At 36.8% G+C, this 26,951-nt stretch overlaps 1 protein-coding gene across 2 annotated transcripts in view; it reads left to right on the top strand.

Annotated features, from left to right (window-relative positions):
* The window catches only part of BMPR1A (bone morphogenetic protein receptor type 1A), a 139,877-nt gene that overhangs the window by 97,013 nt on the left and 15,913 nt on the right, over nucleotides 1–26,951 (top strand). The window contains exons 3-7 of one of the 2 annotated variants that reach the window (XM_061179800.1): nucleotides 11,498–11,716; nucleotides 16,183–16,345; nucleotides 19,181–19,283; nucleotides 25,225–25,321; nucleotides 25,485–25,584. In XM_061179800.1, coding sequence (XP_061035783.1) covers nucleotides 11,650–11,716; nucleotides 16,183–16,345; nucleotides 19,181–19,283; nucleotides 25,225–25,321; nucleotides 25,485–25,584 — 530 coding nt within the window. In that variant the 5' untranslated portion in view covers nucleotides 11,498–11,649. The remainder of the gene's footprint in view (nucleotides 1–11,497; nucleotides 11,717–16,182; nucleotides 16,346–19,180; nucleotides 19,284–25,224; nucleotides 25,322–25,484; nucleotides 25,585–26,951) is intronic. The other variant, XM_061179813.1, reaches the window with a different exon arrangement.

Below are 26,951 nucleotides of genomic sequence, written 5' to 3'. Positions count from 1 at the left end.
AGTAAGCACTTGGAAGAGGTCAGGTAGCAAGTCATGCGGATAAATGTCTTGGGGAGGAATGTTATAGGCAGAGGAACTTGCACATGTAAAGGTCCTGCAGCAGGGCCATCCCTGACATGTTTGAGGAACCAGGAGGCCCATGCTGCTGAAGTAGAGGAGTTGAAGTCTTGTTGGCCATGGTAGACTTCAGCTTTTACTCTGAGTGAGTTGGGGAACCATTGGAGGGTTTTGAAAAGGGGAGTGATGTGATCTAATATGCTTTTTATCACCACTTTGGCTGCTGTGTTGAGAATATATTGTAGGTGGATAAGGGTAGACGCAAACAGTCCCGTTCTAGGAGGCTTTTTCAGTAATCCAGGCAAAATAACTAGTGACTTGGACCAGAGAGAGAATAGTGGATGTGGTGAGAAGTGCATAGGTTCTGGATATATTTTGAAGGTAGAACCAGCAGGATTTGCTGACCCATAGCCTGTGGAGTATGAGGGAAGAAGGGAGTTGCCAAGAATGACTCCAAGACTTTTGGCCTGGGAAACTAGAAGTAGAGAGGCTGTTAGTTATGGTGAGAAAGACTGAGGGTCTAGCAGATTTAGGGGGTAAGAGGAGAAAGACCAGGAATGATAAATTATATAGCTGCTGATTACATTATTAAGTAAATTTTTATACTATTTGAGCTATCTTAAAAGTAATTCTATCTTGTACCAGTCTTTTTTTTTTTTTTTTGCGTATGTGTTATCGAGTATCTTTTTCTGAGATATTTGACATTACTCAGAAGTACTAATTTTATGCTGATCTAACCCAGAATACTCAAGTGTACCTTTTCCTTTAATCTTTGGTTATATCAGAAAAATTGTCTCTCTCTGACCTAAAAAATAAAGAGAATTTATTGGCTGTTAACTGAAAAGTCCTTAAGTAATTCAGGTGTCAGGCAGGGTTGTTTGAGCAGCTCATTGATAGCTCCAAGGATCTGGCTTCTTTTACTCCCCCAGCTCTGCCTCTGGTTCCCCTCTGGTTCCAACGTAGCTGCCAGCAGCTGCTATTTTCTTATTCATGTTCAATCTGAAAGAGTGACTTTATCTCTGCAGGGCCAGCTGAAGTCCTTAGACCATGTTAGTACGGCTCACCCCTGAACTTTTCATCGTGGCATAGGAGATAGAATATGCTGATTGGCTTGGCCTAGGACAGAGCCTCTACTTCTGATGCTTCAGGGAAACCTGTGTACAATGAATTTTTTAAAGTTGTAGATAGAGAAAAAAAGTGGAGAAAAATGGTTGATTTTTAAATTACTTTTGCATTGTACAAGCACTGTGGTTAACAGAGCAAGAATATGATTCCTTTTGTAAAGTGGTCAAATGAGAAGGAAAAAAAGTAAAGTAAAAGTAAAGTTGCATTCAAACATTAGCTTGATTAAGATAATTTTTCTTCTAAGAGGCCTAAAACTATTCCTTTTTGAATATCTGGAACCTAAGAGGAAATTCGGTGGCAGTCCAGCAGTTAAGGCTCTGCGCTTTCAGTGCCGAGGGCCCAAGTTCGATCCCTGGTCAGGGAACTAAGATCCCGCAAGCCTTGTGGCGTGGCCAAAAAAAATTGAATCTGATAGGTCGTTCTAGTCAAGAATAGTTGTTTCTCCACAAGGAGAGCCCTACTGGCATTTGGTTGAGACAGTTCTTTGTTTTGAGGGATTGTCCTTGCACATTGCATTGCATTTTCCATTTTGGGCCCTGGTCACTGTGTGTCCTGTCATACCCCAGTCATTGTTCCAACCGAAAAATCACCTGTGTATTTCCATATCTTCTTAGGGAGGTACAAACTTGCAAGAACTTCTGACTCTTTTTGAAAGGGTGTTTCATATTGAGGACATAAATACAGATATACTTTGGTTTCCTGAGTGAAAAATGGGTTTGTTTTTTGTTATTCTTGAAGTTCTGCTTTGACTTTTTTCCCCTAGTTCTAGAAGTTAGATATATTCTCCTTAAAAATTGATTTAGCATTTGAATTAATTTTTTGGCCACAGGGATTTACTGAGTTAATTCCAAAAGTTTTTGATTAAATGTAGTATTGCTAAGGAAAAGAGAAATGTTTTGATAGCCAAATTTTGGTGCTCTTTCAAGCATTTTGACTTGGGTCACATAGGTTAGAACAGAAAGACCAACCAATCTTGAACAAATTTCTAACTTTGATAGGTTAAAATTATTTGTGGTGAGAAAAGTGAAATAGGTACTGAGTCTAGAAGAATTCATTCCTAAAGTCAGAATATCTTAGAATACTCTTTGAATATATATTAAAACACACATTATAAGCACTTAGGAAATGTTAGACCTCTTTGGTGAAGTGAATATATTAAAAAATGCGTATGTGGTATGTGTGGATATAGTCAGTCAGTTACCCTCTGAGATCTGTTTTCTGAAAGTATTTGTATCAATCAGGGCCCAGTCAGGAAAGTTGAAACGACACTGGTTATTTTAACAGAGACAATTTGGTGTACGGAGTTGACTACACAGGTATTGGAGGATTGAAAAAGCTAAAGGAACACTGGGATTAAACTGAAATACTAATTGTGGGAAGCAAATACCACCCTTAAGGGGCTGAGATTTCAGAACCTAGAAGCTCGGAGAAAGAGTGCCCCTGTGGAGCCCTGACCCAGTCCTCTGTGGAGGGAGCTCAGAGCCCAGCTACTGCCGGCTCCCGAGGACTTGCTCTGGGGTCTTGAGGTGCTGGCACTCAGACCCTGAGGTGTAGGCACGGTTGGGTCTGAACAGGGGCCATGAGGCTGATTCTGGGAGTGTGGAAGGAAGCTGGAAATGGAATCTACTGCTGCTGCTATGGCAAAGGCTGTTGTTCAGATAACTCTGACAGGAACAACAAACAAGGTCAGGAAGATTAAAGTCCCTTCTTCCCTCCAGCCTTCTCTAGTTCCCCTTTTGGCAGAACCTGTCTAGGAACCAGCTGGTAAAAGACTTGTTAGTGGTATCCCAGGTCAACATCACAAAGCAGAATGGTTAGGTTTTATTTGGGGGCGGGAGGGGGCTTGTTATTGCTTTGTTTTTGCTGAAAAGCAATAGTGTAATAAGGGGCACAGTAGTTTCCATTTTTTTCTCATTACCTGTCGCTCCTGACTGTGCAATAGTGAATGGAATTTGAGCTTTCTCAGCAGCAGACTTGCTACTTATTGGTTGTGTGAACTTGAGCAAGTTTCTTAACTTTGCTGAGCTTCACTTTTTCCTTGCAGAGTTGTGAAGATGAAATAAAATCTTATGTGGCTCAATAAAAAGTAACTTCCTATTTCCCTTTTGATGTACTTACTCATGTACTTACTGGATAAAACACTGCACTTGGGAATAAAAGACTTGGGTTTTAGTTTTTCCTTCATGTTACTAGCTGTATAGAATTCAGCAGGTCACTTTAGCTTCCTGAACCTGTCTCTTCTCTGTAAAAGTAGGAATAATTTTACTTACTGTAAGGGTCATATACATATGGTGTAAGGCATGTAAAACTAACTTGCAAATTATTAAGATGGTGATGTGCTAACATAAAGTTGCCACTAAACACTATATATGATTTTCTCTCATTTAATTGGCACAAAAGACCTAGATCTGTATTATGCTAGACCCTGAACTATTCACTAACCACATTATACTGATTTTATCTCTATAAAAATATTGTGCAGAAACAAAGACAGTATTGTTTACCATTACTCATAATATACCTATAGGGATGACCAAATTCTGTTCCCTCCTAGGCATTTCTGCGACTACTGATTCACTTTACCTGTTTTTTTGTCATTTGTGCTATTCCAGAGGACAGACAGAAGAATAACACCCAGACCCCCTCAATTAACTGCTGGCATTAAGAATTTCTTCTGAGCACTGATGTACCAAAGATTGGTATATAGCATAATCTAGTTCTAATTATTGTGAGGTTTTTTTGTTTAATAAGATTAAACAAACAAAAAAGCTTTGGAGAAACTAGGTTAGTGAATTTGTAGTACAAAGTTGAATGGTGTTTTGAAAATAGATTATCTCCTGTTTTTAAAAATAGTTCATAAACCAAGAAGCATTTATTGTGCATCTAATATTGAGGCCTGCACTGAGGGATATAAAACATCTAAGTGCATCAGCTATAATAATGCCATACTAGTTTGTCTTACCTCTCTGTTCCTGGAAGAATTTTACTTATGTTGGGGAGAACAGTTTCTTGGCACAGAAGGAAAATGAAAGATTTTGAATGAAGAGAGGACAATTGAGCAGAAATACAAAGGTTAAATGTTGTTAAATTTGCTTTGAATAAATAATTGAGCATTGGGGAAAGGAAGGTCTAGTCAGAAGGTAATTTCAGGGGTGATGATGAAATTAGTGACTTCAGGGGGGATGAAGACATCACAGTTAGAAATGTCTTTATAAAGTGGAACTTCCCCATCCCTACTGTAGGTCAGAATTTAGCTAGATGGTTGGTTCTCTTAGCTCCTTTTTCAGACTTTACAAAAGTTCTCATTATGCATGTCTCACCCATCACAAGTTCTCACAGCATGGACTCCAAGGCAGGCTTTTTGGTGAGATTCCTGTGTATTACCACAGATACACTCATAACTATTTATTTAAGCATGTTATTTTTTAAGGGTTTATGTTTAGATTTGGGTGACTTTTTTACACTGATATAAAAATAACCTGAGTAGTGTTGCTCCATTTGTATGTGTATCTATTAGTTTAGGAATTGAGGGGGTTGGAGGTTAGAAATGGGGAGGGGATGGATGAGTTGCTTGTTAAGGGAAAAGACAATATTCTTATGCTAATCCAAGCTCTGGATCAGGAGCAAAGCAGCCGTGCAAACAATGGCTGTGGAGCCAGAAAGTCTGCAGTGAGTCTAGTCCTTCTCAGAAAGCTTGTCAGAGCAGGCGCCTGGAGCTGCCTAGGGGGAGGGACCCCTGGAAGGGGGAGTTTTCTCCTTACTACCTTATGGAGTTGGCAGTTAGCCAGCTTGTTGAAAATTCCCAAACCTCACTACTAGAAAGTAAAAATTAAGGGTGGGGGGCTTAACGGGAAGAGGAAAGAATGACTTTAGTCTGTTTTTTCAGCTGACTTCAGCCTTTTCCTGTTTTTTTTTTTTTTTTAAATCCTGATTGAACTATTGGTTTAGCTTTCTTGCTTTTTGCAAAGCTTTAAATTTTGTTATTTAAAAATAATTTATATTTTATTGAGTAATGTTGTTGTAGTCTTATTTTCCTGAAAAAGAAGCCACCAACCTGTGTATATAGCAAAGGAAAGTAAATGTATTTAGATGCCTTTTTGGACTATTTAATAATAGCTTTTAAACACCAGAATCATTTAAAATTTTTGATCATGTGGCATTTCAAATGTCTGCATTTCCTTATATTCTTAACATTGCATGATCAGATATTTTTAATTTTCATATAAAAATTCCAATGAATTATTCTAGGAATTTAAAAATATTTTTTATTTTCAGATGTTAGAATTATAAAATACAGTTTTTATAATTGCATTCAGTGTCAGGAATGGTTGCAAAATAAGGTTACTAATTTTGCTATATCATGATTTTAGAAACAGTTAATATGCTAGGACAAATAAAGGGGAAATCATCAGTATTTCTGTTATGAATAACAACAGTTACAACAATAACAACTAACATCTATTATTTATTGAGTGCTTAATACCGAGATGCAAGGCACTAACTCACTTAGGTTAGTAATATTGTCCCCATTTTGTGCCTAAGGAAACCAAGACCTAGATAGCTTACATAACTTCCCCAAAATTACATAGCAAATAAATACTGGAGCTGAGTTTTGAAACCAATGGACTGACATCAGAATTTACTTTCTTAACTTTGCCAGGATATTATATGAAAAGTGCCTTTACCTAGAATACAAAAGTGATGTCATCGTTATGGAATCCATAGTTTAAAAGGGCAAATGTAACAGTGTATAGTGTGGAACTAGGGACAGTTTTTCCCCCACAAAAAAAATGAGCCTTACGTATTGAGGTAATTTAAAAACAAAGAATATACTCTGGTTACTCCTTTGAAAGAAAGATGTTAGTTGTATTATCCAGTTAGTTCTTTGGGCATTGTGACTATTTATGTTATACTTTTTTTTTTTTTGGCCACACCACGCAGCTTTCGGGATCTTAGTTCCCCTACTAGGGATTGAACCCGGGCCCTCGGCAGTGAAAGCGCGGAGTCCTAACCACTGGACTGCCAGGGAAATCCCTATTTATGTTATACTTGTATTGTTATACTCTGACTTGACTATGCCTTCCAGACTTCTGTCTTTTGGTTGACTGTGCAATAACTTATAGTGATTAGGCTTTTATTATTTCAACAAATTTCTTGGAATGACTGTATTATAGCAATGAATGTTATCTACTGCTGCCCAACAGATTACCAAAAAACTTAGCAGCTTAAAACATCCAGCATTTATCATCTCATTCTGACCATCAGGAGTCCACCAGAGGCTTAGTTGAATGGTTCTAGTTTAAAGTCTCATAAATTGTGGTTAAGATGTCTATGAAGCTACAGTTACTGGAAAGCTTCCCTGGCACCGATGGATCCACGGCCAAGGTGGCTCACTCACATGGCTGTTAGCAGGAGGCCTCAGTTCTTTGCCACATGGGCCTCTCCATAAGGCTGCGTGGGTGTCCTTATTGACATGGCAGCTAGCTTTCCTCAGAGTGAGTATTTCAAGAGTGAGCAAGGAGGAATCTTAAGTGCCTTTTATGATCTAGTTTCAGAAGACAAACTGTTGTTTCCACCTTATTTTATTTTGTTAGAAGTGAGTCATTAAGTCCAGTGGGAATTCAAGGGAGGAAATTAGGCTTCACCTTTTGAAGATAGTGTCAGAGCATTTGTGGACATATTTTAGATCACCATAATGATCTTTTGGTAGATTGGTGGGGTTTTTTTAACTGTGAAAAATATCACTTACGAATATTAGTTTATATTCCAGCTGTGGTAATGTATACTATATTAATATTGTACATGATGGATCCTGGACCATGAACTTATTTTTATCAGTGAATGCCAAATAAATATATATGATGTTAATGCTTTTATTAATCTAATTTTTAAATGAACATTGGTGTTCTGGTGCCTTCTTCTTTTTTCATTCTAGAAGGCCATCTCATACAGAACCATAGCTTTAAATATCTCTATGCTGTTGACATAACAGATTTATATTTTCAGTCTCAAAAGTTTCCTTTAAGTTTCAGAACCACATGCCCATTAGACATTCCCTTTGAGTAATTTCAAATGTCTAAAATTGAACCATGATCTCTTCTCCCCACTTCTTTCAAAATCCATTTGTCCCCATTTCAGTAATTGCTCATGCCGGAAATGTAGGGATCTTTTTTGAACCCTCACTCTCCCTTACCCCCACATCTAATCCATTACCAAGGCCTACTGAATCTGTTTGTGAAATATATCTTGACTCCATCCACTGTACCACCACCACCCTAAGCTTAACCACCATTGTCCCTCTCTTAAACTGCTACAATATCCTTCTTAATGGTCTGTTTGCTTCTGCTTTTGTCCCCTCCAGTTCATTACAGAGAAACCAGATAATTGCCTTCCCGTCCCACTTACATTTAAATCCCAAATCCTTCATATGATCTTGCCTGGCTTGGTTCTTGACTTTTCTGTCTCTTCAACCTCATCTTCCACTACATTAACCCTTGTTCTCAACATTTCAGAAACATTGTGTTCTCCTTTGCTCTTCTCTGCCTCAAGATCTTTGTGCAGGCTGTTCCTTATGCCTAGAACAAGCCCCCTCCCCAACCTCGTTTCTTTACCTGACTAAATAACTCTTTTATTCTTCAGATTACACCTTAAATGTCACTTTTCTACATTGCTTCCCTTGACCTCTCTATCTGGATTAGATTAGGTCACTCCCCATGTCCCTCGAGGACCTGGCACTTTTCTTTTTTGCACTCACCTCAAGTTGTGATCACGTATCCTTTGTATTGTCTTGTTCGATGTCTAAATATCTTAATTGTCTTATTTGACTGTGAACTCCATGAAGGCTTAGTCTGTTTTGCTCTCTCACTATGTTCTCAGTGTCTTATACAGAATCATGTATATAATAGGCACTTAATAAATATCTGGGAAATAAATTAACATTCAATAGCGAGAACATTATTCACTCAGGGCTTCAGAGCTGGAAGGAATCTAATAAGTCATTTAATTGGTCTAGTCTTGTTTGCATCGTGCCTGTCATGTCCTTGACAGAGGTACATTCACACTTTATTCCTTTGATACTCTGTGAGCAAAGATCCCTGGTCCTTTCAGTTGTATCTCAAGTGTAGTCATTTCTCTATCCTTTGCATTCTTGTCATTCTTCTCTAAAGTATTTGAGGCCTGACCAGGTGGGATAAAGTAAGATGGTTACCCTCTTTGATTATGGCAGTGTGCTTCTATCAATGCTTGATTAGATTGCCTTCATGTCTTAGAATTGTCATAAGCACTGATGCTTATTGAGCTTGTAGTCAGCTAAAACCTAACATTTTTCTTTTAAAGATTAGGGGCTTCCATTGTTAGATTACAAATGAGGCACTTGAAGCCATTTTAACTTTAGCCTTCTCTTGGCTTATAGCTGTTCTCCATACAAGTTGTTGCAGGGTTTTTAGTCTATAAAAATGTCTTGAAGATGGGATTGTCATGGATAGCACCTGTTACTTCCTGTGCCAGGTTGGCAAGTATGTTATAAACATGTCTGAGAGGAGGAAACTTTTATTAAGTACCTACTCTGTACCAGGCTTTTCTAAATACTTTATAATGTATAGTTTACATTATGTAATGTATGTAAAATATCCCGCAAGGCAGCATAGGGTAGCAGTTAACACATGGGCTCGAGAATCAGATCTTCTTGATTAGAATTATGGCCCTGACACTTACCAGCTGTGTGATCTTTGATAAATTCCTTAAACTCCACTTGCCTTAGTTTCCTCATCTGTAAAATTAAAATAATAAATTGTGCCTATCTTACAAGGTGGTTGTGATGATTCTATAAATTAATATTAATATATTCAAAGCATTGTAATGGTCTGCCACATAGAGGTGAATATATGTTAGCTATTACCTCATGTAGTTCTCAAAATAATTGTGAGTTAATATAATTCCAGTTTTACAGATGAGGAAACTCATCCATAGAGGTGAAGTTACTTATTTAAGGCAGATCCAGGATTTAAACTTGTGCTGAGAGTAGTAGAGTCGCAGATGTTTGTGTAGAAGGACTCACACATGATACCTTTCCTCTGAAAGGGACTGTGAGTGTGGCAGGTGCTTAGGGTCTCATCGACTGCACTGCAGGGTGCCTTGGTTGTACCTGTAATGAGACAAGACCACATATTAGCTTAAATAAACTGATGAAGAAGCAGTGACACTGAAAGATGGAACCAGTCATAGCAGTCAGTTTCCTGACCAGGAATATGAGGCCCTTGAAGTAGAATCTGTCATACTCATATTTTTATTTCTAGCCCCTTGCATTGATGTGTAATACCTACTCAGAAGACACTGTTGGTGAATATGTGAGTGAATGAATAAATGAATGAAGGTATGGGGAGAGAGTGAGAGCTAGGAAGAGAGGCAGAAATGATGCCAGGGTTTTTGGCATGGGTGACTGGAGAGATGGCACCACCCTCCTCTGTGATAGCAAATGGAGGAGGAGGAGGCAGGTCTAGAGGAATGAGAAGGGAAGTTAGTGAGTTTGATTTGGACAGGTGGGATGTAATCCTAGTAGAGATATTTAATAGGCAAATAGAAATGAGAGAGTTCAGTGTTGGAAATATACTGGAAACTTCTTTTGAATTTGAAACCTGGAACAAGTATCCCTAGAGTCACAATCCCATAATTTCAAGAAGTGAGTTTTCTCAAATACTGTTAAATCATATTACAGATGTTATTCTGTAATAATTTTAGACTTACATCTTACTCTCTCAGCATTATGTAGATGGAAAGCAAATTAATTTCATAGTAGAGAAATTACAGAGATTTTAGAATAAGCCATATATAAAATGCACAATATAAATGACATCTCACTGTAAACCTTATTTCCTCAATACTCTAAGTGCCTTTGGAGAGCTAATTAAAGTGAAAAATTCTTAGTTAACATAGAAAGCTTGGGTTATTTATGGTAGAAATCATGCCAGGATAATTGTGTTACAAATAAATAATATCATTTTCATTGAGGAATAATTCAGGCTGAAGTCCGTAAAATCAGTTGCCTGAACCAGCAGGATGGGAGAAGAAACAGAATCATATTCATCTTTACACAAACTAACCTTTTTTTCTGTTACTTCTTTAACTATTTTATAATTGCCAAACCTTAATTGGAGAGGTTATGTTTCATGTCATCCATATGAAACGCTCAGTTTTATCCTAATGAATTCAGATTTGTAGTATTTTAGGTAAATAATTTCATTTAAGATACATTTCTAATGTTTTTGCTTTAACGAGGAACCACGCTGCATATTTAAATGTTTTTCTAGGTAGGCCTTCTATCTATAGAATACATTATTTATTAGAAAGATTCAAGGTGTTTTTATCACATCTACTAGGATTGAAAAATTATTGATGAGTAGCTTAGTGTTTTATTTTTTAATTAATTAATTTACTTATTTATTTATTATTTTTGGCTGGTTTTTTTTTGGGTCTTAGTTGCTGCACTCGGGCTTTCTCTAGTTGCAGCAAGCAGGGGCTACTCTTTGTTGTGGTGTGGGAGCTTCTCATTGTGGTTGCTTCTCTTGTTGAGGAGCATGGGCTCTAGGCACGTGGGCTCAGTAGTTGTGGCGCACGGGCTTAGTTGCTTCGCGGCATGTGGCGTCTTCCCGGACCAGGGCTCGAACCCGTGTCCCCTGCATTGTTTATTTATGGCTGTGTTGGGTCTTCGTTTCTGTGCGAGGGCTTTCTCTAGTTGCGGCAAGTGGGGGCCACTCTTCATCGTGGTGTGCGGGCCTCTCACTATCGCGGCCTCTCTTGTTGCAGAGCACAGGCTCCAGATGCACAGGCTCAGTAATTGTGGCTCACGGGCCCAGCTGCTCTGCGGCATGTGGGATCTTCCCAAACCAGGGCTCGAACACGTTTCCCCTGCATTGGCAGGCAGATTCTCAACCACTGCGCCACCAGGGAAGCCCTAGCTTAGTGTTTTAAATTCAACCCTTCCTGTTTTATTCTTAATATATTTAGAAATTTTCTTAATAGCAATAAAATAATTACTTTAGAACAGCCAGAAAAGACTGTTAAGATTATTAGTGTTCTTATCTTATTTTGCATATGGTTAATCTAAGGTCAGGAGAGGTGGCAACCTATTAATAAATTATTTAAGCTTTTAAATTACAGTGCCTTTTTTTTTTTTTTTTAACAATGATAGCATTAATCTTTAAAAATGTATTTCATTGTTTAAAGGTATGTTTGGGCATTTGTTTTTCCTCTCCTAGTTTTTGAAAACTTTCCAGAATTCAGTTATATTTATTTCCTTCTTAATATTTTTATCTTTCAGGAGTCAGGAGAAAGCAGTGGAAGTTGGAGTCATTGTCAAGTGATTGAGACCTTTTACAAGAAAATCTCATTGAATGAAAGTCTTTTAAATTAGTGACATAACAAGACTAGTTATTAAAGGTGACAGTGTACAGGGAACGTTAAAATTGAACAATGACTCAGCTGTATATTTACATCAGATTATTGGGAGCCTATCTGTTCATCATTTCTCATGTTCAAGGTAAATCAGTGTTCATTTAAGCAATCTTATCTCTTTTTTAGTAATTTATTTCTGTATATAAAAAACACTCATTCTTAGGACTGCTCTTTCAACTCATGTCCCGTTTTGAACAGTTAGGCCCAGTATGCCAATAGCTTTTAAGTATAGAGGCAAAGAACAAACACATGCCAAATAATTTTTGAACTTGACTATGATAGAAACATTTTCAAGTCTGTATAAAATCTCAGCCTCTTTGAACTTTGTGTATTATCTGTAACATAGGCATTATGATGTACAACATCAGGTCTTATGAGGATTAAATGAGATAAAATATAAAATAAAGTAGGTGACCTAGTGCCTAAGGGTAATAGGTACTCAAGACTTAGTTTTAAAATTCCTCTCCCCTTTAAAATACAATAAGGAATAAATGTCAATTTTTAAAAAACATTTTACTGTTGTTAAAAGAGTTGAGAAACATAATTGGAATTTCTGTGTGCCAAATATTAAAATTTCTTCAGAGTACTCAAAGTTTTATTTATGGCTAATATTGTAAAATTTTACACTGTGCATTCACAGCCTAGAGCTCCCAAACAGGAAGTTATTTTGATGACTCTTAGGATCAGATGGGCTATATATTTGCATGTGAGCTTTTCCCTGTATGGTTTAATTAGGACAATGTTTTAAACTGAAGAGATAGTGGTATTTGGCAAAATGATTTTATATAGAACTTACTGAACATCTCTGTTCTCTTAAGTTTATATCTTCACAGATTGTTCTTCATAATGTTTTGTTCACAGTGATGATTAAAATCTGCTTATAAGAATTATGATTAACAGCATAAATCTTTTGACATTTTCATTTGAGTGAACATAATAATGAAATCTGTAGCTTGTTTGTATTTTGTCTTAGGTTTAGTACCCTTATTTAGTATCCATGCTGAGAATATAAAAGCACTCTTGCAAAAGCTGCTTTTTTGTGTGAAACACCACATTATTTAATAAAACATCTTTATTTTAACGTCTGTTGTTAGATGCCTTGTTGATCAGTATCAACCAAAGCTGTCATAGTTTTGAAGATGAGTTAAATTAATAGTAACATTTGTATTTGCTACCTTACTCCCAGGTAATCAGTATTTAGTATTAAAATTTTTTTTAATCTATATAGATCACACAGAGGCAATATGATACAAAATTCTCATTCCCCATCCTAAGTTGTTATAAAATAAACTTTTTTTTTTTTCCCCCCCACACTGCACAGCATGTGGGATCCTAGTTCCCCGACCAAGGATCGAATCTATGCCCCCTGCAGTGGAAGCGCAGAGTCTTAACCACCTGACCGCCTGGGAAGTCCCAATAAACTTTTGTTAGATGAAATAAATTGGTAATTAGTTATCAGGCATAAGTGAAAAGTCTTAGTAAGCATTATATTTCTCTGAAATATAAGCGAAATTTGTTACATTTCCTTTCAAAGAAGATTAGTTTGATAGTTCCCTTCAAATAATAAGATAAAAATATTTGCTCTTAAGGAAAAGAACTAAAACCAATGTAGAAAAAATGGTATTTCGGACTTGCCCGGTGGTCCAGTGGTTAAGACTCCCTGCTTCCACTGCAGGGGGCACGGGTTCAATCTTTGGTCGGGAAGTTCCACATGCCGCTAAGAGCAGCCAAAAAAAAAAGTTATTTCTTCGAGATTACTATGGATTGCTAGAGCGGTGTTTTATATATATAACCTATAGCTCCAGCCCACACCAGGACTCATAATTTTATGATTTGTAAACACAGGACTTGTGTGTAGAAAGAGATTGGCGTGTTCTAGGAACTGACACAGGGCTGTATGTTTGGGCATGATGGAGAGAGAGGTCCACAGTGTCCAAATCCTGCGGTGCTTCAGTAGGCATGGTGAAGGAGGTTGGATTTTATTCTGAGTGTATATGAAGCCATTAATTGGTTTTAAGCAGGGAGTGACAGGATCAGATTTAGGTTTATAAGGTAACTCTGGCTGCTATGTGGGAAATGGGTTGGAGGGGGCAAAAACAGAAGTAGGGAGATCAGTGTCTTATCTTGGAAGTGACATGATATGATGGGCCCAGGTAATAGCAGGAACTAGACCAAAATGAGAAAAAGTGAGATATATCTTGGCGGGTGAGCCAAAGACCTGGGGAGGACCAGGTTTGAGGAGAAAAGTCAAGCATTCCATTTTAGACGAGTTAATTTTGAGTTACTTAAGCAAGTCAAGGCTGAAGGGATAAATCTAGGAACCATCAACAAAGAGATTTATTTAAACCATGGGAATAAGTGCTGTCATCTAGGGAGAGAGTACAGAGAGGCTGTTGCTAGCTATTTTTCTTTGTATCCATGCCTCTACTTAGTGAAATTTTACAACTTTAAGGTATAGCTCAGGTTTCTTTGCTTTTGATGCCCTAGGATGAGTTTGTGTTATTGGCTCCTTCCTTTGTTTACATAGCACCTTTGTATTATATCACTCTTTGAATTGTGTTTATTTATGTGCTTATCCCCTCCACACACATACACCTTTGTCTCCTTCCAAGTTTCTCAAGGACCACATCAGTTTCCAACATTCAGTAACTTGCCTGCGCATAGTTGGCCTCTAATCAGTGTTTTGTTAATTAATACTTGAGATAATATAAACCTCAGATGCAAAGTATTGTAATTAAAATATTTCTATCTCTTAAATTCAAACAGTATTCTAGGAAGTTATGTGTATTAACCATCTGTAACTTTGAGTTTTCCAGATATTGGTGATCTTTTAGTATGATCTTTGTTATTAGTAATATCTTCATTTATACACTTTTATATTTAAGCCTTTTATTATACATTCATTTGATCTATATATAATCTCTTGAATTGGGCAGAAATTATTATCATCATCTTTTATAGATAGAGACCTGAGGTTCAGAGACTAACTTATCAATGGAGATATTTAAGACTTGAACCCTTGACTTCTCACTGTTATTTCAGTGTTATTTCTGCCACACTATACTGCTTTTTCTATGTCTCATTAGATTTTTGAAAAACTAATTGCATGCATATATTATTTGCCATTTGGTCTCCATAGTTAAATTGATGCTTCCTCCGTTATTGTAATAGGATTTTAAAACTGGTTAAGAGACCTCAGATATGCTTTAGTCCTATGGTCTTATTGAGTAAATGAGGCTTGAAGTGACATGGCTTGTCCATGATCATCCAGCTAGATAAACGGTGGAGGAACATAGACCAGAATCTAGATTTCCTCATTTCTACCCAGTGGATTTCTTCCCTTCCTGAAACTCTTCCCCACCCCTTTTTTTGTTGTTGATGCTCTTAACATAAATGAAGTCTATGTTTTGTAGCAATTTAGAGGATTAAGTGAACATTATTGAAATTTATGGCATGGAATCACTAAAATTTATTTAGCAGCACATTCTTTTCCTGTTATCAATGTGTGTGTATGTGTTACTTTTTCTTTTTTCAAGTTCATCTCACCAGTACGGCTAAATTTTAAGTCAAGTTCACATTATGCCTTGAACCACTTATTTAGCATCTATAATGAAATACATACACAGTTCTCTTAATATTTTATACCTGTTTTAGCTCTACATTTCATTCCATGAAGATCAACTCTACAAGGAGTAGCCTAGCTGATTTCAGCTGATTCAGAGGGAGAAAGGAATTACTAAAACGTTTTAGTTCTGTTCTGCTTTCAGCCTGAAAGAATCAGTACCAAATATGACAGTATCTGTCATTTGAGGCTACGAGACTCTAATGCAAGAACACAGTTCTGTTTCCATGTGCTAACTACTGCCCTACAGTAACCTTCATTTTCTGGCAGCCTAGTCTGGATTTGAACCAATGACCTTGAGATAAAAGGCACCAGATAATATGATTAGTCCCCATGCTCTCACAGTTCCCTTACTTAAGCAATTAAAATCCAGAGCAAGATGCTTAGTAACTTCACTTCCACATAGAGGTACAAATAAAGGACTTTACTTTTTTTAAACTAGTCACAAGTTTTAAACCAGAGAGTCTAAAAAAAGAACTGTAATTTGTCTTTTTTTTTTTAAACCTCTTTATTGGAGTATAACTGCTTTACAATGGTGTGTTATTTCTGCTGTATAACAAAGTGAATCAGCTATACATATTTTTTAATGATTGGAAATAATCTCGCTCTTCTCTGAAACTGCTTTCCATTTTGTACCTTTCTTACAAGTTATGACCATATTCTACCTTGTGTCACTCTTGTTTGTCTTTCACTAGTGCAAAAATTGTGACATAATCATCTCCATATATCCCACAATACCTGGGATAGTTTTTCTGTGCATTTTAGGATGTTAATAAATGTTAATCATATGAATGAAACTTATTTTTAATTAAAACACACATTAGCTACAATTAATACAATAAGAAAGCTTAGAAACTTCTCACTGAAAATTGGAATAAAAGAATTAGCTTTTCAGAATGGTTTATTTACAACTTCATGTTTGAATACAGGGCAGAATCTAGACAGTATGCTCCATGGTACTGGGATGAAATCAGACTCCGACCAGAAAAAGTCAGAAAATGGAGTAACCTTAGCACCAGAGGATACCTTGCCTTTTTTAAAGTGCTATTGCTCAGGACACTGCCCAGATGATGCTATTAATAACACATGCATGTAAGTATTTTATGCAGTCCTTCTTAAAGTTACGAGAATAGGGTTGCACTTAGTACTATTTTAAGAATTGTTTACTTTGAATTTTTTTTCTTTAACTTTATATGGTTTTTCCAAAGAGCCAAAAGCTTCTTGTTTTTTATATAGGAACATTTATTACTATTAAGTGATTGATGGTTATTTCCTTAGAGTAACATTGTAATATAGGTTTTAAAGAGTTAAAAGGAATCTGCTATTTGCCTAGCATTTTGGGTTTATTTAGTGATCTTTTTATCATAAAGTGATTGATATTCATTGTAGAAAACTTAGAGATTACCAAAAAGAAACCTTGAAAATTCACCTAAAACCTTGTAATTCTAAATTGGCTGAAATAGGGGCTTCCCTGGTGGTGCAGTGGTTGAGAATCCGCCTGCCAATGCAGGGGACACAGGTTCGAGCCCTGGTCCGGGAAGATCCCACATGCCACGGAGCAACTAAGCCCGTGCGCCACAACTACTGAGCCTGTGCTCTAGAGCCCCCGAGCCACAACTACTGAGCACACGTGCCACAACTACTGAAGCCCGCGTGCCTAGGGCCCATGCTCCACAACAAGAGAAGCCACCGTAATGAGAAGCCCGCACACTGCAACGAAGAGTAGCCCCCGCTCGCCACAACTAGAGAAAGCCTGCACACAGCAACGAAGACCCAGTGCAGCCATAAATAAATAAATAAAGTTATTTTTTAAAAACACAAAACCTTCCTATTAAATAAATAAATAAATTGGTTGAAATATTTTGCAGGGCTATAAGAATGATATTGTGATATTTAATTAATTTTGTGTTATTTTCTTATAAGTGAACTCCCAAATCCAAATCTGATTTATATAACCACTTTAATTTTTCTACTTAATTTCATGTTAACTGATTAATATTTATATATGATCATGTAATTCTATTCTGTATTCTTGGGGGACATTGAAGAATTGACTTACTAGCCAAAAAAATTCCCTGAACAACTCAATCTCATCAGTCAGTTGTCTCCCTGTTATAAAGGTGTAATAATCAATAATTATTGATTTGTACTTTCCTAATAATTTTATGGCCTTTGAATGTGACCAGATATAAAGCCAAAAAGTATACATATAAAACACTGAAGGGCTTCCCTGGTGGCGCAGTGGTTGGAGGTCCGCCTGCCAATGCAGGGGACACGGGTTCGTGCCCCGGTCCGGGAAGATCCCACATGCCGCGGAGCGGCTAGGCCCGTGAGCCACAACTACTGAGCCTGCGCGTCTGGAGCCTGTGCTCCGCAACGGGAGAGGCCGCGACAGTGAGAGGCCCGCGCACCGCGATGAAGAATGGCCCCCGCTCGCCGCAACTGGAGAAAGCCCTTGCACAGAAACTAAGACCCAACACATCCAAAAATAAATAAATAAATAATTTAAAAAAAAAAAAAAAACACTGAAATTATATGATGGTTCACCATGTCTTAGATTTGTTGTTTGTGCTGTTGGTGGTTGACTTTACTGTGACGGACTGGGTGATCTGTTGTTAAGGGAGTGTTCCCTATGTCACCAAGAGACTTCTTTCCAGACTTCTTGTCTGTAGTTCTTGCTTGATCTGTGTGGGCTATTTGTTAGAGGCTTAGTAACCCAGAATAAAACTGGGAATCATCAATTTTAACAGAATTTCACCTCACGCTTAACATTTTCTCATTTCAGAAAATGAATAATTCTTCAATATTCTTTTAACTGTAAGCAGTATACTTACTGATATGAACAGTAAGGAGGGACACAAAAAAATCTTTTAGATGTTTCTTCCTACCCATGAAAGCCTAATGAATATATTAGGAGAAAATTCTGGCATACTAGTACTAAAATGCTAACTTTTTTTTTTAAAGATACTCCCCTCTGGGGTTTTCCAATTTTTTATTTATTTTATTTTTATTTATTTATTTTTGGTTGCATTGGGTCTTCGTTGCTGCACGCGGGCTTTCTCCAGTTGTGGCGAGCGGGGGCTACTCTTTGTTGTGGTGCGCAGGTTTCTCATTGCGTTGGTTTCACTTGTTGTGGCGTGGGGGCTTCAGTAGTTGTGGCTCGTGGGCTCTAGAGCGCAGGCTCAGTAGTCGTGGCACGCGGGCTTAGTTGCTCCGCGGCATGTGGGATCTTCCCGGACCAGGGTTCGAACCCATGTCCCCTGCATTGGCAGGCGGATTCTTAACCGCTGCGCCACCAGGAAGTCCCGATAACATTTTATTAAATACAAATACATTTATATAAATTTCTTGAAAATTCAGCTATTCAAAAGTTCTCCCTTTTTTCCTATCGTGTTAAATAAAAAGTGTCTCTCAGTGTCTTAGTTAGTCTGGTCTTCCCAAATATACTTTTCTTTGTCATTGAATCTATTTTTATGTTTCACAGGAAAGTTTGTTTTTATTTATTATTGTGTGCAGTATGGGAATACTGAAAATCTTATGGATGAAAAGAGACAAAGTTATTTTTAAGTATATTTTTAAACATTAAGATTATTTACTTTATAAAGTTGTATAAATCATCTTTCTGTGATCACATGACTATGATTAGCAAAGAGAAGTTACATAGTATTTCATATTTGGTGGGACTTGTTTAATAGAAAATCCTTTTCTACCTGACACAGGATTTTTATTAGACCTTTAGGTTTTAGTTCAGATGTGACAATTTTCATTTGCCTTAAAATGCATACGTTTTTGCCAGTAAGTCAAATGTGAATGTAATTCTAATTCAGAACTAAAAGCCATCAGTAACTGGTCACATTCATCCTGAGATTTAATTAGTACTATCCAATGTGAAGTTGGTTTTTGGTTTTTTGGCTTTTTTTCTTTTAGAACTAATGGGCATTGCTTTGCCATCATAGAAGAAGATGACCAGGGAGAAACCACGTTGGCTTCAGGGTGTATGAAATATGAAGGATCTGATTTTCAGTGCAAGGTAAAACCTAATTTGAGGCCTATGAAATAAAGAAGGGAGGGGCCACAGGAAAAGCGTTGATTCCCCAAGGAGAAGTGTGCCTGGTCTGCACATCGCTGTGTGTTCTGGAAGCAAATATATTGGAGGAAGCTTAGCTCTTGCTTCAGGTCATATGATTGTGCCAATTGAAATTACAGATTATTTTACTTTAAAAAAAGTTTTAAATCATCTTTTTTTAAAATTGTCAAGCCTGTAAAAAATGATACTGTCACACTTATTTCTGGATTATAAAATTGACTGGAAAGACTTTAAGGTGACAGGTAAATAACCTTTATATCTCTCTGAGACAACTTAGAGACCTTAAGTCCTTGTAAGGAGATCTCAGTGGAGTTACTTTAACAGCACAGCAAAGGAATCAGAGGATCAGTAATAGTTTATGAACATATTGATGGCTTTGGGTTATAAACCTAATCTCTTCAAAATCCTGTATAGTAATTTTGCCCCAGGGGATCCCTCCAATGTTTTTGAAAACAGCTCCAGAGAGAGCTGTTTGTTAACAAATTTAAGCCTCGGCTATTTTAGAAAATTATTCCAATTAATGATAAATTCTCAGGATTGATAGAAACCACACATGCACGCATGCGTGCACACACACAAACATACACGCTCGTACATATTGCATCCCATCTATTTTCTGTTTGCTACACCTCTAGTGACAGGGGCTCATTACCTCCCAAGCCCACCTATTTCATCTGTAGTAATGACCTGACCTTATCCGTAGAAAGCTTTTCCTCCGAATGACTGCAAGTCTCTCTTCCTTTGTACTTCCTTGGACCAGAGAGAACAAATTGAATCCCTATTTAATATGGTAGCCCTTTACTATGTGAAGAAATTTTTTTTTGTACCGCTTTACTCCTCATACCCTATAGTCTTTGCCCAATGAAAATAATAGTTCAAAATGACTTCAACTGCTCCTTATAATCATCAGCTTTAGAGTTACTCACTCTTCAGATTCTCAATGTAAGATGCAGAATTGACTGGTCTGGCCAGAAAAAAAGAAGAAAAAAAAAACAAGAATTAGTAACTCCTTTCCCTTTTCCTAAATGCAGCCAAATCTCATGTTAGAGGTTTGATTGTCATACCATATTCTTGAAATATATGGAGTTTTCTGTCAGCTGAAATCCCCATGTCTTTCACTCACGCTACTGCTCATCCTTATCTCTTCCATTCTTTATTGGTGCTCTTGGTTTCTTGACACAAACAAGTAGGTGGGAATGGAATGAGTTTTGTTACACAATTGTCACATGTCTAAGTTAAATTTCATTGTATTAAAATTAATCCTTTGCTCTAATTTGTCAGGATTTGGGGGATGCTGATTTGTTTGTCTCTTCCAATTTTATGCTATTTGCATATTTATCAACCACACTACAGTACACTGTTTAATCAGTTTAAAATGTTGAAGAAAGACCTCTCTGTGGTTAAAGCAATGAGGTCGACAGTAGTAACCAGTGTCTTGCAGGCCCCCTCAACTAGATGTGTCCCAAATGAATTTATCAATGTAATTTAGTTGTTAAGCTTGACAATCTGTGTTCAGATGGACATGCTGCCTCTTGCTAGCTGTGGAACTTTGAGCAGGGAGCTTTACTCTCTTAAGTTGTTTTCTCATCGGCAAAGGAGTTCGTGTAAGGGTCAAATGAGAGGTAGCATATATGCAAAGAGTTTAGCACAACTGGCACATAGTAAGGACTTAGTAAGTGTTAGCTTTTACCATATTGATGATATAACCAAGCAGGCTTTAAACTGGGTTACGCATATACCTGGGTGCACACAGACTACATTACACAAGGATCGCATAGGCACATGGATAGTTTTAAGGGGATTGGTTTACCTGTCGTGAACTTCCACAGGTCCTATTGCTTAATATTGATCTGCCTGAGACCAGAGCTTCTTAAGCAATTTCTCTTTTCCTTCCTTCCTTTTCACAATCAGCCTTGTCACAGTTTCCAGATTAGTGGCCTGGAATGTAAATACTCAAGTTTCCAAAGTGTTATAATTCGAAATCTAAGTATCAGTGTGGGGAACTTGGGGATAGCAGATATATTTGCGTATCTGGTAGTTTTTCATTTTTTGCTTTCAACCAATTTGCTAGATCATGTAAAATAATTTTTCCTAATAGGATCATTATAGGAGTTTTAGCATACGACTGGAAGGTCTCTAAAGAATTATGGGACAATGGTATAACTAGTTCCTTCCGTTATCATCTTTTTGTTTATGTGAACAAAGAATCTTAGTACTGACCCCAAAAAAGGAAAAGATAAAAATAGAATTAAAGTTAATGCCGAACTTTCTCATTCTAGCAATAAGTAATTATCCATGAATTTATGAAGTAGTTTTTTTAAAAGTATCATTCATCTCATACCTCTCCAATAAAATTTTCTTTTTATATTAGTATTTTAATAAAGATTATAATATATATACAGTTTTGATTAATTTTATACTAATAATAATTGTGATGATAAACCAAAATAATTTTTTAAGACTTAAAGACATACTATCACAGGAAATAAAATAGATTATATATGTTTATTTTTCATGTGGAGAATTATTTATCAAGATATATATTACATTAGGACAATTTTTTTTTAACATCTTTATTGGAGTATAATTGCTTTACAATATTGTGTTAGTTTCTGCTTTATAACAAAGTGAATCAGCTATACATATACATATATCCCCGTATCGCCTCCCTCTTGCGTCTCCCTCCCACCCTCCCTATCCCACCCCTCTAGGTGGTCACAAAGCACCGAGCTGATCTCCCTGTGCTATGTGACTGCTTCCCACTAGCTATCTGTTTTACATTTGGTAGTGTATATATGTCCATGCCACTCTCTCACTTCGGCCCGGCTTACCCTTCCCCCTCTCGGTGAACATTAGGACATAATTATTGTGGAAAATGTGGCAACGGAATAGGAGCTCAAGGAGCAAAAGGAACACTATAAAATTTTCAATTGTTAAAGAAGCATTTTGACCATTTATTTTTTAAAATAATGATAATGGGTATTGAATTGCTGTATTATTTAGATTCTACTGAATAGATTTAAGAGCTATTTTAATTTTATTTTAAAATATGTGCAACATGCAAGGAATTATCAATACATTCTTTGCAGCTATTTATGATGAAAAATTTTAGGTGTCAGTCTAAAAATATATGAGGGGATACATTGTTTTTCAGAATTCATTTAGGGGTTACACAGACAAAACATGGTGACCACCACTTATCTCACTTTCTGTGTATCTTGCTATATCTCATTCTTAATTTACCTGGCACCTAACCTGAGCAGAACGGCTCTGCTACTTTTACCTAAGCTTCTTCCTCCCAGTGCTTTCACATACTGTCAGGTTTGAATCAAAACAAGTTCAAGTGATAATCACCATGCTTCACCCAGACCTTGATTTTCCCTCAGACAATCCAGTCTCTATAGGTAAATCTGGCTTATTCTGTTTCTTCCAGTAGGATGATTTATTTTTCAGAAACCACACTGCCATTTCTTGTAATTTGGTTTCAGTTCCTTTATCGTGTACCACTCCCCCTCACCTGCAACCCCCCATTCAAGCTCACTAAATAAGTTAGAATCTCCTATTTTATGAATGCCAAGTGAGTTTTTTCCCCACAAGGATTTTTATTGCCCACCTAAATCCAGAGATACAAATGGACTTGGGTGGAGCATGGGAGTGGGGAGTGCAGGAACCAGAAAGGTTGTGTCACCCAACTTCATAATCTAGACACACGTAACTTTTGCCTACCCAGATATATAGTTAACCTACATAAGAAAGATGTGAGTTTCATGCTGCTTGTTCTCAGTGAAGCCACATTGAGTCTTCCAGGAGATTACAAGCATTTGTGACTTATTCTAGAATGTCAACCGGGATCTGTGTCACATTCACTAGAGGAAGAAGAATTAATTTATTGAACATTTACTATTTGCATTTAATATGCTAAGTGCTTGGTATATTTTACCTCATTTTCTCCCAGTTACCCTATAAGGCAGGTATTTTTTATCCTCCGTCTTATAGCAGAGGAAACTAAAGCCCAGAGAGAAGTAAGTTCATTGCTCAGGGTCACAAAGTTAATAAATGGCAAAGCTATGATTTAAGCTATTTGATTCCCAAATCCTTGTTGTTTCCGTAATACTATGCTGCCCCCAATCTGTTGTTGGCAAAGTCTTTCTTTCCCTTTTAAAAGTAATATAACATTTAGATATCTAGTTTACAGCACTCCTCGTTTCTAAAATCTTTAAATCATACCGCTTTCAGCCTTCTCCCAAGTGCTCTCAACTTCCTGTGATGTAATTCATCTAGCTGAGAAGATGGGAATTCAGACAGAACACAAACATTGTAGGGTCTCTGCATACTTCTGGGATACCAATCCCACTTACTAGTATTTGGTCTGCCTTCTTCATTCCTGTAATCATCCTTGATAGAGAAGACTGAAACAAAACGAGAGTTAAGGAAGTGTTCATTTTCCTTGTCCTCCATTACCTAGTATTTTGTCAGCAATACTACATCCATTGCTTGGTGGTCTTTATTCTAGCACTGCCAGAAACCCTTTCCTGATTTTTCTTTACATTTTCTGTCCTGCAAGGCTGAGCTCATTTTGAACTTTAGCCATATTGGGACTATTCTTGGATGCTTCACGCTTCTTTATTCATCTTTAGTTGTATACTCTTCATTCCATCCTTCATGTAAGTTTTCTCTAGATCTGGGATATTTTTTTCAGAGTCACCTGTGTAACTTCTGACATGTCTCTCTTTTCTCTTTCTTTTTATGATCATTTAAAAGTAAAAAAAAAATTGTTAGAAAGTTAAAAATTCAGTTAAAATGTAAAACTTGTGCTTTTGGAGGTTTCCAAGTACTCTTGACCCATCTTATCTTCTGTTATATAATCTCAAGTCCCTTATAGAATCCCATATAGATTCCCCTATGGAATCTCATTTTCACATTTTTAAAGGAATACCTGATTATACCAGGGTTTCTCCTTTCTGCCCATCTGATATTTAAGAATAAGAAGGTTGATTTCTGCTTATATTCTTGCTACTTCTATGATGACAGACAATTCCTTTCTGTTACTGATTTGGTCTAGAATGGCACTTCTTCCAGGTAGTGCTGAAATGTCAGCATTCAAGTTAAGAACTTCTCAAATACTGTACTTTTAATCACATAAAACTTCACATATAATTTTTGGTATCTGTTCCCATGACTACAGTCTTTCCCTGTGCTCATTTTCTGATCTATTAGGGACACATATCTGGTTGGTTGTCTCCCCAAAACTCTCAGAAATATTGTTTCTATATTTTGCCCTTATCCTCACCACGTACACTTCAACTTGCTTCCATATCAGGTTCATTAGTTTCAACATAGTTGTTATAGACAGAATCAACTGTATCTTCTGCCTACTTGACTACCTTTTCTAACCTGTCATTTCTTTGGCCTAGGACACGCTCCACTTTTTAGTCAGATCTTAAGTCTCATCCAACTAAGTCTCAATACTACTATGAGATCATATTTACCCTGCTAGTTTATCATTGTAATAAAATGTATTACCCATGTTTTTTAGGAAAAGATCTCATGATTTTAAATACTTTTTTACTGAAAACAAATGAACAGTCATATCTTAAGATATGCCAAATTTTGGGTGAAAAATATATATAAACTTCTGTTTATCTGTAATTAAGTTATAGTCTAGTGTTCTAACACACTATCCACATACATACATTCTCCTTAAGAAAAAACATTTTAGAGTCTCAACACTATTTCACCACAGATTTAAATTTTTCAGTAATCACTTTCACACAAACTTAGCAGGTCCTTTTCACTCACTGAATTAGAAACTGTATTTTATGAATATTTTTAAAATTAATTATCAGTTTCGTGTATCAAATTATTTCTAATTTTCTTCCTTTAGGATTCACCAAAAGCCCAGCTACGCCGGACAATAGAATGTTGTCGGACCAACTTATGTAACCAGTATTTACAACCTACACTGCCCCCTGTTGTTATAGGTAGGTTAGCAGAGAAAAGTGCAATCATGATTCTCAGTAAAATATTTTCTCTAGTTTTAACAATAAGCAAGCTTTCTAGAGTTCAACACTACAAGTTATTTTTACCTTTGAAGATGTGATCGAAAGATAATATGTCTTTTTCATTGTTTACTTCCATTATCAGGTCCATTTTTCGATGGCAGCATTCGATGGCTGGCTTTGCTCATTTCTATGGCTGTCTGCATAATTGCTATGATCATCTTCTCCAGCTGCTTTTGTTACAAGTAAGATAATTATTTTGATGCAAAATATTTTGTTGAATATTAGATATAAATAGTTGTTCTTAAAGCCAGTAGGCAGAAACCATTGACACTGAATGTATTTCAGGAACCATTAACTTGTATTTTCTGGTTATCTCCTTTAATTAACTATATTATAGTTTTCTTAAGGGAACAGAGGACCTTACTACTAATCAATTAATTGGACACATTATACTTCTTGTTATGTTCATGAGTACTTAAGATTTTCTTATTTATAGAATATTGAACTTTCTTATATCTAAATTTAAAAACCTGTCCCAAGAAATCAACTGTATGTATTATCATTCTTTAGTTATTTGGTAGTTCAGAATTGTTTGCATTTAGTCATGATTTCAGAAGACAGTTGCCAGAAGAGCAATAACAGGAAGGCATAAACTTCAATAATAAAATATTATCTTACTGGCATATGAATAAACAGAGAGATCAGTGGAATTGGTTACTAGACCCATAAGTAGACCCAAGTATATAAAGAAAGTTAGTATATGATAAAGGTAACATTTCAGATCACTGAGGAAAAGTTGGCTTATTCAATAAATGGATTTGGGAGTGGATAGCTATATGGAAGAAAATGAAGTTGAATCAATTCCGTACACTGAAATAAATTTTAGCCAGATTGGGGTGCTCGCTCTCTCTTTCTCTCTCTCTCTCTCTCTCTCTCTATATATATATATATAAACTGAATTGATTACAATACTAGAACAAACCTTGGAAGAATTTTTTAAAATAATCTGAGTCTGACACAAAACTTACAAGCAAAAAAACCAAAAACACAGAAACCTTAAAATTAAAAAAGAAAAGATTGGGGGCTTCCCTGGTGGCGCAGTGGTTGAGAATCTGCCTGCCGATGCAGGGGACACGGGTTCGAGCCCTGGTCTGGGAAGATCCCACATGCCGCGGAGCAACTAGACCCGTGAGCCACAACTACTGAGCCTGCGCATCTGGAGCCCGTGCTCCGCAACAAGAGAGGCCGCGATAGTGAAGAGGCCTGCGCACCGCGATGAAGAGTGGCCCCCGCTTGCCCCAACTAGAGAAAGCCCTCGCACAGAAACGAAGACCCAACACAGCCAAAAATAAATATAAAAATAAATAAATAAATAAAAGATTACTATAAAAAAAGAAAAGATTGATGGTGTCAACTACATAAAAATAAAACTTTACTATGTGGTAGAAACCACCATAAATGGTCAGAAAACAGACCAACAGTGAAAAATATCCGCAGCTTATATTACAAAGAGCTGATTACTCAAATATAAAGAGCTTCTATAAATCAAAAAGAAAAAAATCAATTCAGTGGGAAATTAGGCCCAAAAAAATGAGCATGTTTTACCTAA

Source organism: Eubalaena glacialis, chromosome 1, assembly GCF_028564815.1.
Source record: "Eubalaena glacialis isolate mEubGla1 chromosome 1, mEubGla1.1.hap2.+ XY, whole genome shotgun sequence".
Classification (NCBI taxonomy): Eukaryota; Metazoa; Chordata; class Mammalia; order Artiodactyla; family Balaenidae; genus Eubalaena; species Eubalaena glacialis.
The sequence above is the reverse complement of the archived record's forward strand: the minus strand, read 5'-3'. Positions and strand labels throughout refer to the sequence as shown.